Raw genomic sequence first — 20,192 nt, 5'->3', positions numbered from 1 at the left:
CATTTAATAATATACATCTAGCTACTTTCTTTTGTTGGTCGATGAACCAAGCTGCCTTTAACATACAAATATATATAGTCAAAAGCATCAGTATGTTCACATTTTACCCAATTTCATGGGTATGTTTTATCATAACCGCACTCTAGACAGAAATTTTAATATTGCACTTCTCATGGTTTGAAAGACGCAGTACCATAAAAGGAACTCTAAATTATAATTTGTCAGAGCAAGGGTGTTAAATATGAAGTGCTTTGTCAGTCCGGGTGCCTGCCTCAATCCCCAGTGCAACCACTTCTGATGACCACCTACCAATCTCCCCGCCCTCTACTGAACACTAACATATCTAGAGATTTAAAAAGTCATATGTATGGATGCCCTGTGTACATGATGGATTCAGCACTCACCTGGTGGATACTTCTTTCCTGTCTGATCAAGCAGGTGCATTTAGAGCTTTACCTTTCAAAGCAAGGTAAGACACAAGAGTCTGTTTTTATTTTAGTTGATTGTGCACGTATCTATTTTATGTTAAGTTAATTCTGCTGAAGAGTTGTTATAGCTGTTCTAGTTGTGTTTTAGTAGTGAAAAAAAGTGTTAATTCAAGACATGAATGTTGAGGGTGCATTTAGTAGAGCAAAGTGTAAAATCTTCAGTGAATGCTAGATGAAACTGTGCATTTCATTAGTACTGTAGCTACATGGAATATTTTTTCATTCTCAGATTTTTCTCTCTTGGCTATGGATAAGGACCCAAAATGTTTCACCAGGGATCTAGAAGCCTTCACTTGCTTTTGGGAAGCACCTGCTGGAAAGTCCTATTATTTTTTCTACGAAATGTATGAATAAGGACTTTTTAAATACTTTCATCTTGTACTGTATATTAAGCTTAAATTCAAATTAATGGATCATTTACTGTAAAGTTGAGTCTGTTAGGTCACTGAAGAATAGATTTTTTTAAAAGTTGAAAAATTATGAGATGTGGGGATGTATCACCCATGGTGGATGAGGAACTGCTTCAAGCAAACATCTTTCTATCATACAGATCAGCAGAAGAAAAAAAATGTAATGTGAAACAACAAACTTATGAGGAGAAAAAGGTCCTGCATATTTGCACATTCCCATCAAGTGACGTCTTCGTGTATGTCGAGATGCGCCTAAGAGTGATAGACAGAGACACCAACACAACCATCTACAATCGCGAAGTCAGTGTGGAGGATCAGCGTAAGTGCAACAGGAGAACAACAGCAATTTACTTTGACGTTTTTATTCTTGATAGTGTCTGAATTAAAATGAAATATATCTGTTTGTCTTTCTCCAAGTTTTTCTGTATCCTCCAACAAATATTTCCCTTCATCTAACTGGCGACGTGGGCCAAATGTTAGTTGAATGGAAAAAAATAAAACAATTTCCAATGAACATGCAGTATGAAATTCGTTACAGATCCAAAAACACATCAAACACAGTTAAACCGGTGAGTCTGACATAGACCCTTATCACAATATTACTGTGTGAATAGTATATAGATAAGCAGTTCATTTACTAAATGCAGTCTACACTCACTCTTCATAGGTGTCAAAACACTCCCATAAGCTTGTGTCTCTGGTCGCAGGAGAGAACTGCACAGTGCAAATGAGAGTCAAGCCTGGAGGTGTTTTTTGGAGTGACTGGTCAAGTCCTGTAACAGCTATGGTGCCACAAAGAGCAGGTGAGAGCTGAAAAGAGTGTGGTGTGAGCGTCACCAACCTTTATTTAGACGCTTGATACTGTGTGATCTCTGCCATATTTCCAATTAGCCTACTTTTATTCAACTATTCAAGTCTGGATTTAATGAAATGCAGGATTGTTTCCTCATTTAGCATCAACACAACTATATTTAAATATATATATATAAATTTATATATATAATATATATATATATAAATATATTTAATATATAAACATAACATTTTACACACACACACACACACACACACACAGACACACACATATATATATATATATATATATATATATATATATATACACATGCATGTGTGTGTATTTATATATATATACATAATAAATATTCACAGCTCATATACATATATTATGTAAACAAAAACTTTTGTTTTGGATGTGATTAATCGCAATTAATCATTTGACAGCACTAGTCTTGATACAATATATTAAAATGTTATGTTTACTATATTTGATAATAAATTAGCAATATCACACGAGTAGCAGTGTGATATGTCTGTATAGCGGCACGGCTTTGATTCGGCCGTAGGTAATCATAGCGTGCCGATATACAGCCATATCACACTGCTACTTGTGTGATATTGCTCATTTATGATATTGCATTTATACAACAATTCAACGGCACGAGTACGTCAATACATAAGAAGCAAGTAACAAAGGAACATTGAGTTGCTTCATTGAAAACTTATTGTATTACTATATTAAAAGCTCACTGTATTATATAGAGTAGAGTATTATGAGAGAGAGAGAGAGAGATGGATTGAGTGAGTGTGATTTCCTGCATCTGATACAGCATTCATTCTTCAGCTCAATCTCATATTAACAATAAAACATTAGTTTGAATGTCTGCTGAGGAAAGCAATATCTTTGTCTGACTATCCTTTCATCTGTTTGGGATGATTTCCAATGACAGCACTGCTCTGGGCTGTGTCTTACAAGGTGTTGTTGAAAGTAAAAAATAACTTCCTTGTTTACAACTTTGTTTCAGTCTCTTTCAATAAGTCTTTACTGCTGACTCACTCATATGACACTCGCTGTGAGAAATACTGCAAGCGGAGTGATACAAACGGTGAAACAGTTGGAGCTCTGTTATCACTAGAATATAGCACTCCTCTCAGCTAATCAGATTCGCGAACTAGAAAGAACTGTTGTGCAGTATATAATATACTAAACTTTAATATTATATATTGTAATATAATTTGTTGCAAGCTTATTCGTGCCAAAACTGCCCAGAAAGGAAAAATGTCTGACTAACAAAGGAACCAGTTGGTTTTTAATGTGGCATTTAGGGGAATTATACCACAATAATACACTGATGCCGAAAAATCATGTTAGTGTCTAAATGGTGTGGCAATCTTCGCAAAGGTTTTACAGAAAACAAAAGAATAATCGTTGCCTCCGTCATAAGATTTTCTGTCTATCCAACATTATTTCACAGGCACAACTCAGACAAAGTGTAAAATACAGTTTTGCTCGTGGATATCTAGTTTAATTTCTACTGCTTGACAAGCAAAATTAATGTGACAAACTTTAAAAACAAACGTCTCCCCCGCATTAATAGTGATGCGAGAAGCAAAGGTTTTCTAAAGTCTGAATCAATTGGACCATTTTCCTTGCAAAATGATTCACTGCTTCGAAGCACTCATAACACCACATCACCATATTAGCAGCTGTTGGTCAAAATTGCAAACTCAGTCCAAACATGTATTTGACACATTTTGCAAACCTGTTACAAAAATTGCAATCTATTAAATCTAATCTACAAATAATTAAATTCCATTAAATATGAAGGTTCTGTAAAATTTGCACTCTTTTATTAGATGTAGTGCTTGTTTTAGTTGGTGTTGGTAAACTAAGTCAATTAGACATTTTTTTCAGTGACACAATGTTAGACAAAATGTTGGGAACTCTTTCACTTTCTTAAAATTTTTTCCCTTATAATGAAAGTGAATGGTGACTGAAGCTGTCATTCTGGTTATCTCTTTTGCGGTCCATTAAAAAAAATGTGTCATGGACATTTGGAACATGAGAGTGATTAATTTATGACCATGTTCATTTTCAGGTGATCAATCCCCTACTACAAGCAAAGAAATTTACCTTGGTAAAATAACAGTAAAATGTCCAGTCACCTTTCAGTATCTGGCTAATTTTCAGGTGACATAAAGTTGCGGTGCCACACTCCAGATCTGCATCAAGTATTATGCCAATGGAGAGGAGACATTTATGATGACTGCACATACAGCTTCCACTACAGACAAATAAACAGGTGTCATGTTTTGTTATGTCACATAGAAATCCCAGCATAGCAGTTAGTTTGGTTTGTTAACTGCAGTCCTTCTTGTCTGGTGTTTCAGAAGTCTGTGGGATAGTTGGAAGTTGTGTTCCAGAGACACTGTCCATCAATGTGTCTTGAATGGGCAAGAGTCCAGTGTCTATCAGTTTTACCTCCGCGTTGGATTGGAACCATTCGGTCGAACGTTTTATTCAGAAACTTTCAGTATGAACAGCAGCAGTAAGTAAAAAATAAAAATAAATACCTATAAACTGAGCAAAGTACCATGTAAATATAATGGTACTTGATTATTGTAACAATTTAGTGCTATGTGAATACATGATGGTAGGGGAGACTTTCTATTCAATATTTCATTTCGTCTTGATTGCAGATTTTATATAAAATTCTCCTATTTGTTCATTTGTTATGTGCAATAGCATGTATTTGACATTTATCTACACAGTTAGGAATAAGTTGTATTTTTCAGCAGGGGCGTCATGCACTCATTATTTTTGAGGGGGCACAGGTGGGGGAGGGGTCGTCATGTGACACACAGCAGCACTTATGTTTTATTTTATTTTTTTCCCTTTTTATTCGGAACATTCCCAAACGCATTAACTATATCTTGATTCTCACCTTTATAGATTGTTAATTGATCTATAGTGGGCAATGGTCAAAGTAACCTAATAATGTAATCTATTAACTATGCATAACAACCTGTCTGTTTACTTAAGTAACAGATATGGGCGTCATGCCATAACATAGTTTTAATACGACTGACTTTATATTTAATGTGAATTTAACATTGAAAGTTAATATGAATAAAACATTGTAAGTTAGGTTAGGCTACTTATCATAACACTTTCATTGTACAGAAGAGCAAAGAACATTTACATTATCAAAGAACATTTTCCCTGACAGTCTAGAAATCAAACAGTCTCAAAAACTCCCATTAAAATCACTGAAGCTGTTTACACTGTGAAACTAATATAGGCTATTACTTACAGATTCATACACACATCTGCACTTTATTGTTTCTAACGAGAGAATTCTCCTGTATTCAGTCAGTGAGCGAGTGAAGAAAGCAGCAGCATTTCAGCTATAACTCATCTGAACACCTCTGATCTACCATTACATTCATACGCTCAACAGCATCGTGTGTGATTGCTTATAATGCGCAGTGCTGTAAAAACGCTCTGGCACAGCAAACACAGATTTGAATTTAGCAGCTGATGATATGACGTGCTGATCGATTTAATCACGCTGGTGTGATTGTATCAAATATAGAAAATATTATTCGCTATTTTTTTGTCTTTTGAAGTTGCATTCAGAATCCACTAGGCTCAAAAATCTGAGGAGGCACGTGCCCCCTCACTCTCAATGGGAATGACGCCTCTGTTTTTCAGCATAACTTGTCGCAGATGTGAGAAAATGATATCAAAATTTCAGACACATGACTAAAAAAACCACAGGGTTACAGACACAAAGCAAAAAGTGTTGCAACCATGCGAGGTCTCCTTCACCTCAGAGTTTCATGGTATCTAAGCCTACCAGCACTGTACCACAGCACTTTTTTGTAAGGGTAAAATGCACTCAAAATGCTAATTTTTAATTCTTCTTAAATTGTTATTGACATCATTATATCATAATGACAACAACAGTTGAAAGCCTTTTGGTCTGTCTCTATGCTGTTTTTGACAGTCCAGACAAGGCCTCCAGAAGGTCTGAAGGCACAGCCTGAGGAAGGTCGGCTTTGTTTGACATGGGATCCACCCTTTTTAAAGATCTCGCAGTATCTAAAGTACCAGATCCGATACCAGCGGGAAGGAGAGAGTGAGTGGAAGGTGAGTTTCAATCACGTGAAATGAGAAATTCAGTGCATTTAAATAGTTCAGTGTTCACTGATAGTGGACAGATGGATATAACACATTTAAATCAGTTATTTAATGACTTTCTTCATTCAGATGTGTTAAATAGCCACATAACACGTTGAAACTAAATTCTCTGGTAGGATTTTACAACACCCAGTTCCAAGACCAGCACTTGCTTGGATGTACACAGAGGGAGTCAATACACTATCCAGGTTCGAACCCAACCCAATGGATCAATGTACAGTGGAGACTGGAGTGACTGGTCAAAACCTCTCACCGCCCTCTTACCTTTAGGCAAAGGTAGACATTTCTGACTCTGAATCAAGAACAATGCTTAGCAACTCTGAAACTTAAACCGAGATAACTATTGTTCTTAAATGTTTCATAACTTTTGAACCGCTAATCCTATCTGAATGCTTTAAAAAGTGTTGTAATATTCAGAAACTCCGTAGTATACGTGATTACGTCATCACATTTTGACAACATTGCTTCGTCAGAAGAAACCAATGCATTTCGACCCTCTGAGCCAAACAGAAACGATTGTTGACGCTTAGTCCCACCCCCATGCCCAGATTGTTCCATATTCAACCAATAAACATAGGTTTTTACCGTTTGGTATTTTTCATTGGAAATTTAAACAAATGCAAAGTGAAAGTAAAGTCTGTCGTACGTGCGTACATGAAAACAAAGACAAAATAACACATTTGCATGAGAGAACTCTCTGAAAAAGCACAGAAAAACACACGGTATGAGTACTTTAACATAAAACAAACCAAAAATAAGGATGAGACAGTGGCACCAGGGCCGTAGCTGGGGTTTGCGGGGCCCCGGTGCAGATTGTACCAGTGGGCCCTGTTTGAAATTTTTTAATTTGTATGTTCATTCTTATTATTTATTTGTGCTATTTACACAATGTTTAAGTTTTTTCAGGAGTGTAGGTGTCCAGGTACAGAAACTGAATAGTAATATAGAAACATTCAGCGCTCTGAGACGCGCGCTCAGGACTGCACATGCACACTGGCTGATCTAGCCTGAGAAATAAGCTTTTTATAACGCTATTTGAGCAAAAGAAACAACATTTATGACACAGTTGTTGTCCGATTTCATTGGTGATTTCAAATATGAAATTTAATCGTAAGCTTAGTGAACAGTTTTGGAGAATTTGATGTTTCCCCATACAAAGTTCTAGGAGCTAGATGCCCAAGAGACGTTTCAAAGATGGCCGCCGAGTGACATGACTTGTCTTAAAGAGACTTTGGTTCGGTCTTGCTGTCTGTGAGATGCTGCTCTCTGCGTGCGCACCGAGCAGGCACACAAGCACTCAGTTCAGCTTTTCTGCATCTTTTGTTTGAATGCTTTAAACTCTTTTGAATGTTTAAATTGGCAAGGCTTAAAAAGAGTCCAAATGATAAGCTTTCGTGACGACGCGCAGCAGTGGCCCGTCAACTGAGCGTCTTTTTAGGCTGGCCTTAGCCAGTCGGTTGAGATCGCTGGGGGACCCCCCCCTCAGCCGTGGGCCCCTATAATCGTCACCACCTTTCACCCCACTAGCGACGGCCCTGAGTGGTACATATTGGATAAAGCACTGGAATAGTACAGCCAGCGGATCGATCCATTTATTATTTATATTATGTAAATAATAATTATATAGTTCATAAAGATCTTTTTTTTTCTGTTGCACTCTGTATATTTTTCACTCATTTTGTGTAGTTTGTGAATCATTTTAACTGTTTGTATTTTTGTTGCAGAAGAATTTGTGCAATTGTTTTTACTAGCTGCACCGTTCGTGTCTGTTGTTGTTCATACTCAGATCGATATATTTCTCTAAAAAGTGACTTTTTTACTGTGTTTTGTTATTATATAACACTGACTCCATTTTCTTTACTCTCTAAACGTTTTTTATATACTGACACAACTATATTGTCAGTAAACTATTAGACCCGTTTTTTCACTGAAAATCGCTTTAAACAGTATTGTAATAAACGGCTATAATTTGCTTGGGGGAATGTTCTATGTAGACAAAAATTTATTTGTAAGTGTAAAACACCCAGATACAACTTTCTAAAGAAAAAAAATCCAAACTTCAGGTGTTTCAGTTTGAGCACACATAAAAAAAACTCCCAATTGTGGCTTGCGTTTTTCTTAAAATTCTGGAAATTCATTAATTCTTAGAGAAAACAAAAGGTAAATTGTGACTTTAAATTAGCTAGACTGAAACTTCAAGTTCTCCTGTTTATAGTGATATATGGCACTTCATGCTGACTGATAGAATAGGTCTTAAAAAACTAAAATGCAGGCGTCAGGTGCCCCAAAAATATTCTAGGTCTTTAAGGGTTAAACCATTTCATTTATTATCACAGAGTGGATCTTCATTGTCTGTATACCAGTGGCTCTGCTTATCATTGCTTCTGCAATGATCTCTTTCTTCTCCAGATACTTACGGTAATGTAATTCTCTCCTAATTACTCTAGAATACACTATGTGTTGATACACACTCTAAAAAATGCTGGGTTAAATACAACCCAGTGCTGGGTAAGTATTGTACAGAACACATGCTGGGTTGTTTTCAACCAACAGTTGGGTTAAATGTTTAACCCAATCTTCTGGGCAGTATCCCAACCGCTGGGTCTAAACAACGCAATCGCTGAGTTTGTCCATATTTTACCCAGTGCTGGGATGTATTTAACCCAGTATTTTTAGGGTGTATGTAAAGAATACAAAGAAATGTAAAATATGTCCTGTTTTCATTCTATTAGGAAGTTCAAAAAGTCCTTGTGGCCATCAGTCCCAAACCTTAACAAGGTGCTGGAAAGCTTTCTGACCGATATCAGTGGATCACATTGGGTAATTAATATCTGCTTTAATAATTTTGAATTAGAGAAAATTTTAATTTTAAAACTACTTTTTTAAAAATATAATTAATTAACCTGTTATTAGCATGCTTTTTTATAAAAAAAAAAAAAAAAAAAAAGTATAAAATTTTTCTGTGGCAATTTTAAAAAAATGTGCAAATTAAAGCATGATTTATTTAGAATTTAAACAAAATATTTTTTTAGGGTGTTTCTCATGTTAGTCATTATACTGTCTTCAATTCAGGAGCCAACATTCAACATCAAGCAATGTGACGATGACACTGCGACTTCAGTATTGGAGATTCTGCCCGAGAAAGAAACTTCAGTAAAATTCTGTAAGAAGTCCACCTGTCTTTCTCTCCTTGATCGTGGCTTCTTAGCTGATGTAAAAAATAAGGAGAATTTCAGAGAGGATTTGGAGATGGCTCAAGATTATGTCATTTTGAACAATGATATGATCCCATGCTTTACAGGGAATGACTATGTGTATGGGGATGCTGCTTTATCTCATCTGGCTAATGAAAAACTACACTCTTGCCCAAGTACCTGTTCTACCACCTTCCCAGAATGCAGCACAAATATTCTCAACCATTCCTATCTCCTTCTGGCAGAACAGTCTGATCTTGAAGAGTATCACTCAGCCTGTCGCCAGTATACCAATATGGAGATCACAGCAATAGCGTATGAAGCAAGTGGAGAGTGAGGTTCAATTTGTCATAAATTAAGCTCATAAGCATGTATATATTTTTATAAAGTTTTGGATGAAACCTTACTCACAAATTCAAAGTTTCTTTGGAATGAGAGAAGCAGCATGTGAGACCTTAAGGCACAGACATGTTAAGTGGAGATTGTTCAATGCATAAACCTTAATCATCAGTAAGAAGGAACTGTACTTAAGTTTCATCATACCACAAACCAAAACATTCAAGATTATCTAGACATGCCAAATGTCCGACCACTGGCTTGCAAAAGACCTTCGAAGATATGAAAGTGAATGTGGATCATATAAAAAATTGCATATTTCAGATGAAATATAACTTTAGTTTACAAATAGAAAACAACCATCAATGGCATGTCATCAAAGTTCAACTTGCTTATCGGTTTGCAAACTCAAACATGTTCATTAATGGATGTCTGTGGGGTAATTTTGTGGCTTCAAGAACAAAAATGTGACATTTGTATTCTTTGTAGAAGCTTTCAGGTTCTTCAGTGAAATATTTGAAATTTTAGCTTTAAAGTTGTGGGAGTACTTTTATTAATGAACATCTTGGTTGTGTTCATAATTCCTGTTTGTGGAGTATAATTGATTTTTTCTTGGCGTTTAAATTGATATCATACAAATGCTAACAGGTTTATATGGTAAAGTTAAAGGTTGCACTTTGCACAGACAATGTTGGTAAAAACATTTATCACACCAGTCTCATGTTAACATGATGGGTAAGTGTTATTGCAATACCTAAAAAAAAAAAAAAAAAAAAAAAAAAAAGTAACTTTTCTTTTTTGTTAAGGATGTTATTGGTATTTTGTATAGTGCTCAAGTGTGTGATTTAACCCTGAATATTCCTTAAACTGATGTTATACATTTTTGCTATGTTTTAATCAATCTTTAGTAATTATTATGCTTGTTATATTTGTAATATGTTGTCTGTAACACTGATTAAGAAGCAATTTATGTCTCATGATCAGGTCTGATCAGTCAATAACTTTATTGTATCAAGACATCACACAAGTAAAATCTGAAACATTTTGATGCATATTATGAAAAATTTAAATTTTTTCCCTGACAGTAATTAAATAATAAACAACAAATGTGTGAGTCTTGCTTTCCCACACTAAAATACATAAAAACTGCTTCAGAATAAAGCCTTTGTGAAAATATTCTAAATGCATTAAAGAGTGAACTGAAAGACCTGACCTAAAGCACAAATGTGGCGAAAACACAAAATGTACAATTAAAACTTATTTATAGAACTACACATATAATTTTAAGCATTAAAAATTTATAATTTATTCAAAACACACTTGGGACAATATCTCACATTACATTTATAAGGATTTAACTGTGAAGCTCCAGGTAAAATCTGCTCACTGACTGTCCAAAAAGTGGACAGACCCAGTGGGGATCCACACAGGTTGCCGAGTTTTAGTCAGCCTTCAATGCATAAAGCACATCGTCCTGACTAACATTGAGTCGGATACGGAGAAACAGGTCCAGGCGGCTTCCCTCAAGGAGAAGCAGGCGACAGGAACCCAGTCTCTGACAGACGGCCAGTCCTTCAGACACACTCACCGGCTGCAAACCCTCAACACGACACAGAGCCTGGTGCTGAACAAACACCTGTGGAGAACAAAATAAACATACACTCATTCTTTTAGGTTATACAATTCCTGAAATTTTATTTAGTATAATATAGATCATGATTAGAATGAGGGTTGTTATAAGTTAACTACCTGTTGGAAAGTGGCCTCTTCTAAACCCAGTCGACGAAACTCTGCAATAACAGCCCTCAGGAAAAGCTGCTCCTGAACAGAAGCACATCTACAATAACAACATTAAAAAGAATGAAAGTCTGATTGGAGCCGAATTACTACATTTAGTTTTTTTATTACTTTAAGGAACAATGAGCATATAACTGATGATAGTTCATAGTTCTTTCACTTTTCTTTTCACCTGATAGCTGCAATATAGGAAGAGGAGAACATCTCATCCAAAGCCTCCATCACATGACTCATCCCCACCAATCCACTGCCGTTCTTCTGACTTCCAGTGTGCTCACAAATCTCTGTGGCCCGTCTGCAGATATCAAGGCAACGTCGTGCATCACCTGAAAGCGCTGCCACCTAGAAGACCACAATCTCTTATCGATACATCATAATAACATGAGATGACCATATGTACATTTAAATTAATAACATCTTGTAGCCCAAAATAAGTACAGAGACCATTAGAGTGCTCAATAGGTAACCCACAATGCCCAAGATAACATGGTTTCACACCTTTCTTGAGACAAGCTGGAGAGCATCTTCCTCAAAAGCCTTCACTCTGTTCAGTCTCGATGTGATGATCTGTTGTAGCTGTTTAAAGGTATATGGCTGGAAGGACATTCTTGTTAGTCCCTGAAGATAAACAAATGACATTTGTGTTTTATTTCCATTATTTGCAGCAGCCAAAGTCCTTTCAATCAAAACTGACTGGCATCTCTATGTTGTAAAATGGTTTTACCAGTCGACTGGCAACACGGTTAATCATGATCCTCTCAGGCAAATCCATAGTGTTTGCAATGGTAAGAACCACCAGACGAGCGTTGCGCCTTGTTGGCCAATCAAACAAGTTATACATCACATTTTGTTTACGGGTCCACAAGAGGTCAAGCTGAAAAAAAAATGTAATAAAAAGAGATGAGGCATAAAAATATATATTCTTTCAGATTGGAGAGGATTGCACAGATATAATATTTAAAGTACAAATAACCCAATGATTGACAGGAAATGAGCAGAATAAAAGAAACTAAAAAAAAAAAAAAAGATGTCATGGTAAAGACCAATATCTGAATGACAAAAATATTTTCCAGCAGTATTTGAGGGGGAAAAAAACAAGCTTTGAATGAGCTTAAGGTCAAGCTGGTTTTTGGGACATGCAGAACAATTAAAAAATAATTACATTGATAAATCACAAAGATACCAACTCAAATCCTATTTCTTATTTTCCCTCAATAACTATTGTTTTTATTGAAGAGCATACAGTTCTTGAAACTTCTGAAATCATTAAATGAATTTAATCAGTTTATAAAAAAAGTTTGAAAACAAGCAGCTTTATAAATTACAGAAAGAATACTGAAAATGTCATAGCAATTATGGGATGGGGGGCTTTGAATATTGTGTTGGCCAACAGGAGGTTGGGGGCCTTTCAACTCAAAAAGGTTGAGAACCTGACTAATCTAGACTGATTTGGATCAGCTAATCACAATAAACGATTAGCTAGAAACATGCAACATAGATGACGTTATTAGTGTCACTAGTAACAAATGTCTCACCTCGTCTACTAGAAGCACAGTTGTCTCTTTTTTGGGTGCAGGAGCATTGAAGCGTTTCTCCAGTAGTGCAGCTGCATGATCAGGTGTTGCTTTTTGATCAGTTAGTTTCTACCAGAGCAGAATCAGAGCATAAACTCATAGAAAATACTACATAAGACTATTAAAAAAAAAGGAGAAAATTGTGTCAAAATTATAGGGGAGGAGGCAGCATACAGACCTGCAGTATTTGTACATAAGCCTGGTGTGGGTCTGTCATTTTCATGCCATTGATCTCGATGAAGCGGAAGTGAGGGATCTCATCTTGTTCAGCAGACTGCTGAAGGGACCGGATCACCTCATGTACTGTTGCAGTTTTACCAGTACCAGGAACACCTGAGATATACATACACCTGCAGAAGAAACATTAACTTTATGAACTTTTTTTTTGTAAAAAACCTTTTATGACCTTTATGAAAAAAAAAGATGGATGCTAAATCTGAACCTTACCCTCCAGTGCCATCAATAACTTTACTCTCTACAAAGTTGTAGATGTCTTGGAACTCTTGTTCTCGACACGGCAAAGACTCAGGAATAGAGGAAACATGTAACCTGTTGCAAAAATAAAACATTGAATTAAAAAAAAAAATAATAATAATAATAATATTATATATATATATATATATATATATATATATATATATATATATATATATATATATATATATATATATATATATATATATATATATATATATATATATATATATATATATATATATATATATATATATATATATATATATATATATATATATATATATAGTAAAACTGTACTACTGTGACATATTACAGTTTAAAATCAATTTTTATTTAAATATATTCTAAAATTCCATTTATTCCAAACATTTAAACAATGTAAATGTATAATTGTGCTGGTTAAACAAACAACTTTATGGGACTATAGTCTGTGGAGTTGCTTACCGTGCCCGTGCTTCTTCCAGAACATTCCCTGGCTTCCTGGCTGGAGCACTTCTGCTGGGTATGCTGGGAGTGGCATGACGTGGTGTACGTGGGGTGGCTGGAGCAGTCTGGAGTTAAAATTAAAAGATAAATGCCACATCCAGTGTTATCTTCATCTGAAATATAGATTTGGTTTTGTGAAGGCACTTTAACTGCTAGCATGAAGACATAGCAAAAATCAACTTCTTTGAACCTTCTTGCTGGGTGTTTTCCGTGGGGTTCTAGCAGAGACACAGGTTTTCTCTGTAGACCGGGGTGTTCGGGATCCTCTACGCTTCTTTATTATAAGCTCATCCTCGTTGTCAATCTTTGCCTCCTCTTCCTCATCGCTGCTACTCTGCAGATCAGTTTTAGTAGGTACAAAGCAGTCATCATCATCACCATCCTCACCATCTGACAGCAGGTCAACCTTGTTGCCAAATAAAATTCTGTAAAAACAGATAATAACATGGATCATTTAATTAAAAGTACAGGCGCATCTCAAATTATAATGTTGTGAAAGTTCATTTTTTCTTGCAAGTTATTTCAAAAAGTGAAACTTTCATATATTTTAGATTCATTACTTGTAAAGTAAAACATTTCAAAAGTTTTTTTTTTTAATTTTGATGATTAGAGCTTACAGCTGATGAAAGTGAAAAATCAGTATCTCAAAATATTAGAATATTTACATTTGAGTTTCAATAAATGACCATCCCTACAGTATAAATTCCGGGTATCTCTTGTTCTTTGAAGCCACAATAACGGGGAAGACTGCTGACTTGGCAATGATCCAGAAGACGAACATTGACACCCTCCACAAAGAGGGTAAGTCACAGAGGGTCATTACTGAAAGGGGTGGCTGTTTACAGAGTGCTGTATCAAAGCATATTAAATGCAAAGTTGACTGGAAGGAAGAATTCGGGTAGGAAAAGGATGACCGCAAGCTTGAGAATACTGTCAAGCAAAGCCGATTCAAACACTTGGGATAGCTTCATAAGGAGTGGACTGAAGCTGGAGTCAGTGCATCAAGAGTCACCACGCTCAGACGTCTTCAGGAAAAGGGCTACCAAGCCACTTCTGAACCAGAGACAATGTCAGAAGCGTCTTACCTGGGCTGTGTAGAAAAAGAACTGGACTGTTGCTCAGTGGTCCAAAGTCCTCTTTTCAGATGAAAGTAAATTTTGAATTTCATTTGGAAATCAAGGTCCCATAGTCTGGAGGAAGAGTGGAGAGGCAAAGAATCCATGTTGCTTGAATCTATAGGGTATTGTCAAGAGGAAGTTGAGCGACACCAGACCCAACAATGCAGATGACCTGAAGGCCGCTATCAAAGCAACCTGGGCTTCCATACCACCTCAGCAGTGCCACAAACTGATCACCTCCATCCCACACTGAATTGAGGCAGTAATTAAAGCAAAAGGAGCCCCTACCAAGTATTGAGTACATATACAGTAAATGAACATACTTTCCAGAAGGCCAACAATTCAATAAAAATGTTTTTTTTTTTTATTGGTCTTATGAAGTATTCTAATTTGTTGAGATAGTGAATTGGTGGGTTTTTGTTAAATGTGAGCCTAAATCATCACAATTAAAAGAACCAAAGACTTAAACTACTTCAGTCTGTGTGCGTTGAATTTATTTAATACACGAGTTTCACAATTTGAGTTGAATTATGGAAAAAAATGAACTTTTCCACGACAATCTAATTTATTGAGATGTACCTGTAGATTAATCAAATGCAAAACAACATTGAGTTAGACAATGCAGCTTGAATGCAAGCATCCTGTGTGAACAGCCCCAAGTATGCATGCATGTATGTATGTATGTGTGTGTATTTTAATTCACAGATTCACAGCCTTAGTGGGACCTACAGCTGCTTTCTGATGCGTGAGGACACAAGTTGGGCAGATTTCCTTTTAGAGCGAGGAGTGGCAGCAGTCTGGATAGGTGAATCTGCATGCTCCTCTTCAGCTCTATCAGTTTGTTAAAAGGAATATGAAGAGAGAGAGGAAAAAATAACACTATGACAAGTAGTATGCATGCATGCCAGGTTTAACCACAATCTATTACTCTCACACCATTGCGAGATCATATAAGAGATAAATGCAATAACTTAAGATAGGAAATAAGGTCGAACTGTCCAAATGGTGCCATAGGAACTTAAATGCCAAAGCAGGTCAGCGTTTTACACACTGCACAGTACATGCCTCTTATTCACTACTACAGGTAACAAGGCAAAAGTCATGTTTTCCCAACAACATGAGCATGCCTGCTGAATTGAATTAATAAAACAAATAGTTTTTTCAATTATTAGTGATGCAGCTAAAAGTCTCAGTTTTTCTCCAAACGTGTCACATGTAACAGATTTTAATATCATTGCAAGTTACAATTACATGCCCCTAACCAATCAAGTTTAAATGCACCTTACAATGTAACAGATATAATTCAAATAAAACATCATGTGCATTCAGAAAGAATTTTTAAACATGGCTGTTGAGAAATTTGTCTGCTTGCCTCAAGAACTGGTCATGGATGAGTGCCATTAAATTATGACAAAACAAACTTAAGTTATATGCCGCCCCCCACTGGTCAACTGATTAAAATGTTTTCAATTTATAAAACCTGTAGACAAAACTTCACAACATTGTTTTTCATTGCAATATCACAATAGGCAATTGCAACACTTACAAAGCAGCCAGTGCTGGTTCTCTGTGTGCAGCTGAATGTTTCCTCCTGGATGGAGTTCTTGCCCTTGTTTGAAAAAACACATTTATAGATCAATGCATTATATCATTATATTATATCAATGCATAAAGAACGTGAAGCAGGGGCCACCAGTACACTGGTCTGGATGAAAGTAGTTGTGTGCTCAAACAATGCATTAAGTGTGAAAAAAATTAATAAAGCCACATAACACCTTTGTGTTTAATAAAGACAGCCAAAACCCATCCAGAAAAAAATGAGTCTTTGTCCCCTCTGTGGAGCAATAGAGAAACATGACTCACTTCAGGCCTCTTAGACCTGCTCTCCTAGGGGTTGCCTCTCTCTTCCGGGGAGTTCTGTTTGTGCTAATTAGTGGCTCTGGATCATCCCCAACTGGCTGCACCCCAAGAAAGACACTAGGAGGGCAGCAGGACTTTTATAACTAGACTCTACTTATAGTTTAGTTTTATTTAGATATAGGATATTAAGTCTTCAACGTGTGAAGAACAAAACAGGTTTGCTTATTTCTAACTAAAACGATCAGCACAGTACTAAGTAGAAGTACTAAGCCATATATAAGACCATAACGAACCAATACATCATTTCCAATGTAAATAGATGTACCTGATTGCATCGTCTTTGTCATGTGCAGTCAGTTTGGGCTTATCTGGGCTGTGTGAGGACAGAGGAGAGACACGCTCCTCCTCATTAGGATTTAGTGGAGTTAGTCTAATAGAAAGGGAGATGCGACCCGTTGGAGACGTGTTCAACTTAGACGTCAGCTTCTTCTCTGTGTGTTCATCAAGAATCTCCCCCAGAACATCATCTCGGGACATGCTTTTAGTTGGACCTACCATAATGTAAGAGAAACACAGGTCAGTTCAGTTTGGTGCTTTTGAAACCATTAAAGGAATAGTCCCCCCATAAAGAACAGTGGCTCTTTAGTTCACACAAAATAACATTTGCTCACCAAGTAATCCACATAACTCTAGTCTATCAATTAATGTCTTTTGAAGCAAAAAGCATGTTTGTAATAAACAAATCCACCATTTTTTAACTCCTTTTTTACTTCAAACTGTTGCTTCCAGATAAAATAAGAGTTCTTTATCCATAACATTTCTTTCTCAAGGAAAAAAATAAGCTGTCTCGTATAAATCAGGAGAGAAATATGCACAAATCAATCACCATTTATACGCAAAAACTGTCCAAAACAGTTCTTAACAACTATGTCGGTGGATTTTGATGTGAGAGGACAACAAGTGATGGATTTTTACAAGAGGAAGTGCTATTATAGATTATGGATTGTTATTTTGGTTTAAAGATATATTGCTTTAATTGTGGTAATTTGTTTATTAAAAACACTTTGCTTTTCGATTCATAATACATTGGAGTTGTGTGAATTACTTCTGGATTATAGTGATGTTTTTATCAGGTGTTTGAATTTTTATTCTGGCGGCACTCATTCACTGCAGAGGATCCCCAGGTGGGCAAGAGATGCCATTAAATTTCTCCAAATCTGTTCTGATAAAGAAACGAACTCATCTACATCTTGGATGCAGTTAATTACCTACTAATTAAAAAATGTTTTCCTTTTTAAAAGCAAAATATATGCAGATGGATGCCACTCACTGCACAAGTCCAGCTTCTTGCGAACATGTGGCCCAGAGGAAACTCGGCTTCTCCTCTTTGCACTAAGAGCTTTAGCTGCAGAGAGTTTGGAGGCAGAGTGAAGAGACTCTGCTTCACTGCAGATCATTTTGCCGGTGCTCATGCTGCCACGGGTGAGAGTGCCTGACATGACCCGTTTCATTACCGAGGGGTCTGGGGTTGGAAGAGCACGAGTCTGAGGGCCCTGTGAAGATGGCGGGGGAGATTTAGGGCTCTGAGGGGACTGCATCAGCTCAGGATCCAACACTCTGAAGGATTTGGTATCCCACAAGAGTTTGACAAATAGTATGTCTTTGCGCTTTCCCTCTGGGAAAGAATCCTCAGCTGGGACATACTCAACCTAGAATCAAAGTTATGAATTATTAATGGACATAATGGAAATAAAATAATTTATTATTATTAACGTTACTTAAAATAATCATATTAAATGGCATTATATAAATGCCATTTTAAATCACATATAATAAAAAAACATAATAGTAAATACTTTTATCAAATAATTATTTTTTTTATATTTAAAAAAAATAGGATAAATAATTTGAATCAACTACACATGCATTTTTTGATCGTAGTGCGATGCACATTCATCTTGTACAAATATGAGCAATCCCTTCATAATTTAAAACCTACAACCATGCTAGCTTACCTGTACTGCTCCGAGAATGGTCTCTCCATCCACCTCATTATCACAAGAGTGGTCCTGGTAGAAAAATATCTCTTGTGGATGGGGATCTCTGCTCAAGAGCTTGCGTTTATTCTGAGGTACTTCACACATCCGCACAAACCACTGCACTACTGCGGTCTTCGTCTTTCCTGAATCTTGGTACAAATGTTACATAAGCCAACACAGGTTACTGTGACTCAGAATGCATGCAAATATACACATTTTGCATAAAAACGGGGCATATTCCTACCATCAGTGTATAGTTTGCGAAGTCGTGCCACAAAGGGATTGTCATCGTCATCGCCCTCAATCAAAATGTACTGGCCTAAAGACACAGTTGCATCTTCTGTCTTTCCCTCCACAGAAATGGACATGGATCTGTGTGAGGATCAAAGCATTATTGCTGTTAAAATCTGGGTTAAAACATCTTTTGACCATTTGAATTTCCATTACTACTGGATAAGGAGATGGGATCTAATAAAAAAAAAAAAACATTTTATAGAGACTACTCTCACTCACAAAGCCTCAGAATCAAATTACATTTGTGATTTGATTTAATGTGGTAAGCACACTTACTCAAAGTATTGCCTTTTCAGCTTCCTGTCTTCACCAATTGGTCTCCCATTCCATTTGTAGGTTCTTCTCATTCTCAGTCTTGTGATGTAGCGGCTCATTGTGCAGGTCTGATATGAGGTCTGTAAGCATAGCATCGATTATGTATTTAATATTATGTCATTAATAGTGAAACCAGTAACAATGGCAACCAGGAAAAAAAGATACTGAAAAAATTATTTTAAAAAAGTTTGTGCGCGCGTATATATATATATATATACACACATATACACATATACACACACACACACACACACACAAATACATAATGTAATTAAATATAAAATTGTAGAATTTGGAACTTTTATTATTATATTTAATGCCTGACATTAAGAAAATAACTTTACTCTAAACTTGTACTTGGCCAGCTAAACAACTTCGCAGTTTTCTATCTGGTTTAAACTGCGACCAGGAATAAAACTAAGGTAGCTTTTAAATATTATTATTGATTTAGTTTTTACAGAAAAGGCAAAAATATATCAGGGAGAGCTATGAATAAATAAATTAAAAAAACACGTCTTCTTTATATAAGGTATCAAACATCAAAATTCACTATGTAAGTTAAGTTACACAACTTTAAATCCCCAGCACCTCTCTTTCTTTCTTACTCACCAGCCGATAATTTCTGCAACCGTATCAAATCTCCTTATTAAACTAATTAATAAGTAACAGTATTCCGTCTCACTTAAACGCTCCGAAATATTAATTAATGTATATATAAAGTTGAACACATCTTACAAAATAGTTACAGAGAACAATCACACAACTCTTTCGCGCGCAGATGACGTATGAGGTGTTTTTGATT

The 20,192-nt window shown here is 36.1% G+C and overlaps 2 protein-coding genes across 3 annotated transcripts; one reads left to right on the top strand and one right to left on the bottom strand.

The window, feature by feature from the left end:
• Positions 1–8: 8 nt before the first annotated feature.
• On the top strand, positions 9–10,741 carry mpl (MPL proto-oncogene, thrombopoietin receptor). Of its 2 annotated transcripts, XM_079432592.1 has the most exons (13): positions 34–469; positions 718–832; positions 1,039–1,217; positions 1,316–1,467; positions 1,566–1,701; positions 3,888–3,999; positions 4,088–4,245; positions 5,707–5,849; positions 6,017–6,176; positions 8,237–8,318; positions 8,633–8,720; positions 8,973–9,063; positions 9,202–10,741. In XM_079432592.1, exons 1-13 carry the CDS (start codon positions 298–300, stop codon positions 9,429–9,431), a joined length of 1,818 nt encoding a protein of 605 aa, XP_079288718.1. In that variant the 5' UTR covers positions 34–297; the 3' UTR covers positions 9,432–10,741. The 2 variants fall into 2 exon arrangements, with proteins under 2 accessions (XP_079288717.1, XP_079288718.1); XM_079432591.1 differs by having other exon boundaries at positions 9–469; positions 8,973–10,741.
• On the bottom strand, positions 10,400–20,182 carry LOC306879558 (origin recognition complex subunit 1-like). Its single transcript, XM_079432590.1, has 18 exons — positions 20,000–20,182; positions 19,352–19,470; positions 19,026–19,153; positions 18,758–18,930; positions 18,073–18,451; positions 17,068–17,293; positions 16,429–16,491; positions 15,612–15,713; positions 13,955–14,189; positions 13,723–13,829; positions 13,249–13,350; positions 12,980–13,151; positions 12,763–12,870; positions 11,952–12,101; positions 11,726–11,845; positions 11,400–11,569; positions 11,180–11,267; positions 10,400–11,066 (listed from the first exon to the last, which is right to left on the bottom strand). Exons 2-18 carry the CDS (start codon positions 19,447–19,449, stop codon positions 10,872–10,874), a joined length of 2,616 nt encoding a protein of 871 aa, XP_079288716.1. The 5' UTR covers positions 19,450–19,470; positions 20,000–20,182; the 3' UTR covers positions 10,400–10,871.
• Positions 20,183–20,192: the final 10 nt, after the last annotated feature.

Source organism: Barbus barbus (assembly GCF_936440315.1).
Source record: "Barbus barbus genome assembly, chromosome: 13".
In the NCBI taxonomy this organism is placed as follows: domain Eukaryota; kingdom Metazoa; phylum Chordata; class Actinopteri; order Cypriniformes; family Cyprinidae; genus Barbus; species Barbus barbus.
Note: the sequence above shows the minus strand (reverse complement) of the source record. Positions and strands in the feature narration are given on the sequence as shown.

What these genes read in the sequence shown, in the direction of transcription:
- mpl (XM_079432591.1), top strand. Translation starts at nt 298, where the DNA reads ATGACCACCTACCAATCTCCCCGCCCTCTACTGAACACTAACATATCT. An exon ending in TATTATTTTTTCTACGAAAT is followed by an intron (nt 833 to 1,038) that starts GTATGAATAAGG and finishes TCTATCATACAG; the next exon opens with ATCAGCAGAAGAAAAAAAAT. An exon ending in AGTCAGTGTGGAGGATCAGC is followed by an intron (nt 1,218 to 1,315) that starts GTAAGTGCAACA and finishes TCTTTCTCCAAG; the next exon opens with TTTTTCTGTATCCTCCAACA.
- LOC306879558 (XM_079432590.1), bottom strand. Translation starts at nt 19,449, where the DNA reads ATGAGCCGCTACATCACAAGACTGAGAATGAGAAGAACCTACAAATGG. An exon ending in TCGCAAACTATACACTGATG is followed by an intron (nt 18,931 to 19,025) that starts GTAGGAATATGC and finishes ATTTGTACCAAG; the next exon opens with ATTCAGGAAAGACGAAGACC. An exon ending in ACCGTGTTGCCAGTCGACTG is followed by an intron (nt 11,846 to 11,951) that starts GTAAAACCATTT and finishes GTTTATCTTCAG; the next exon opens with GGACTAACAAGAATGTCCTT.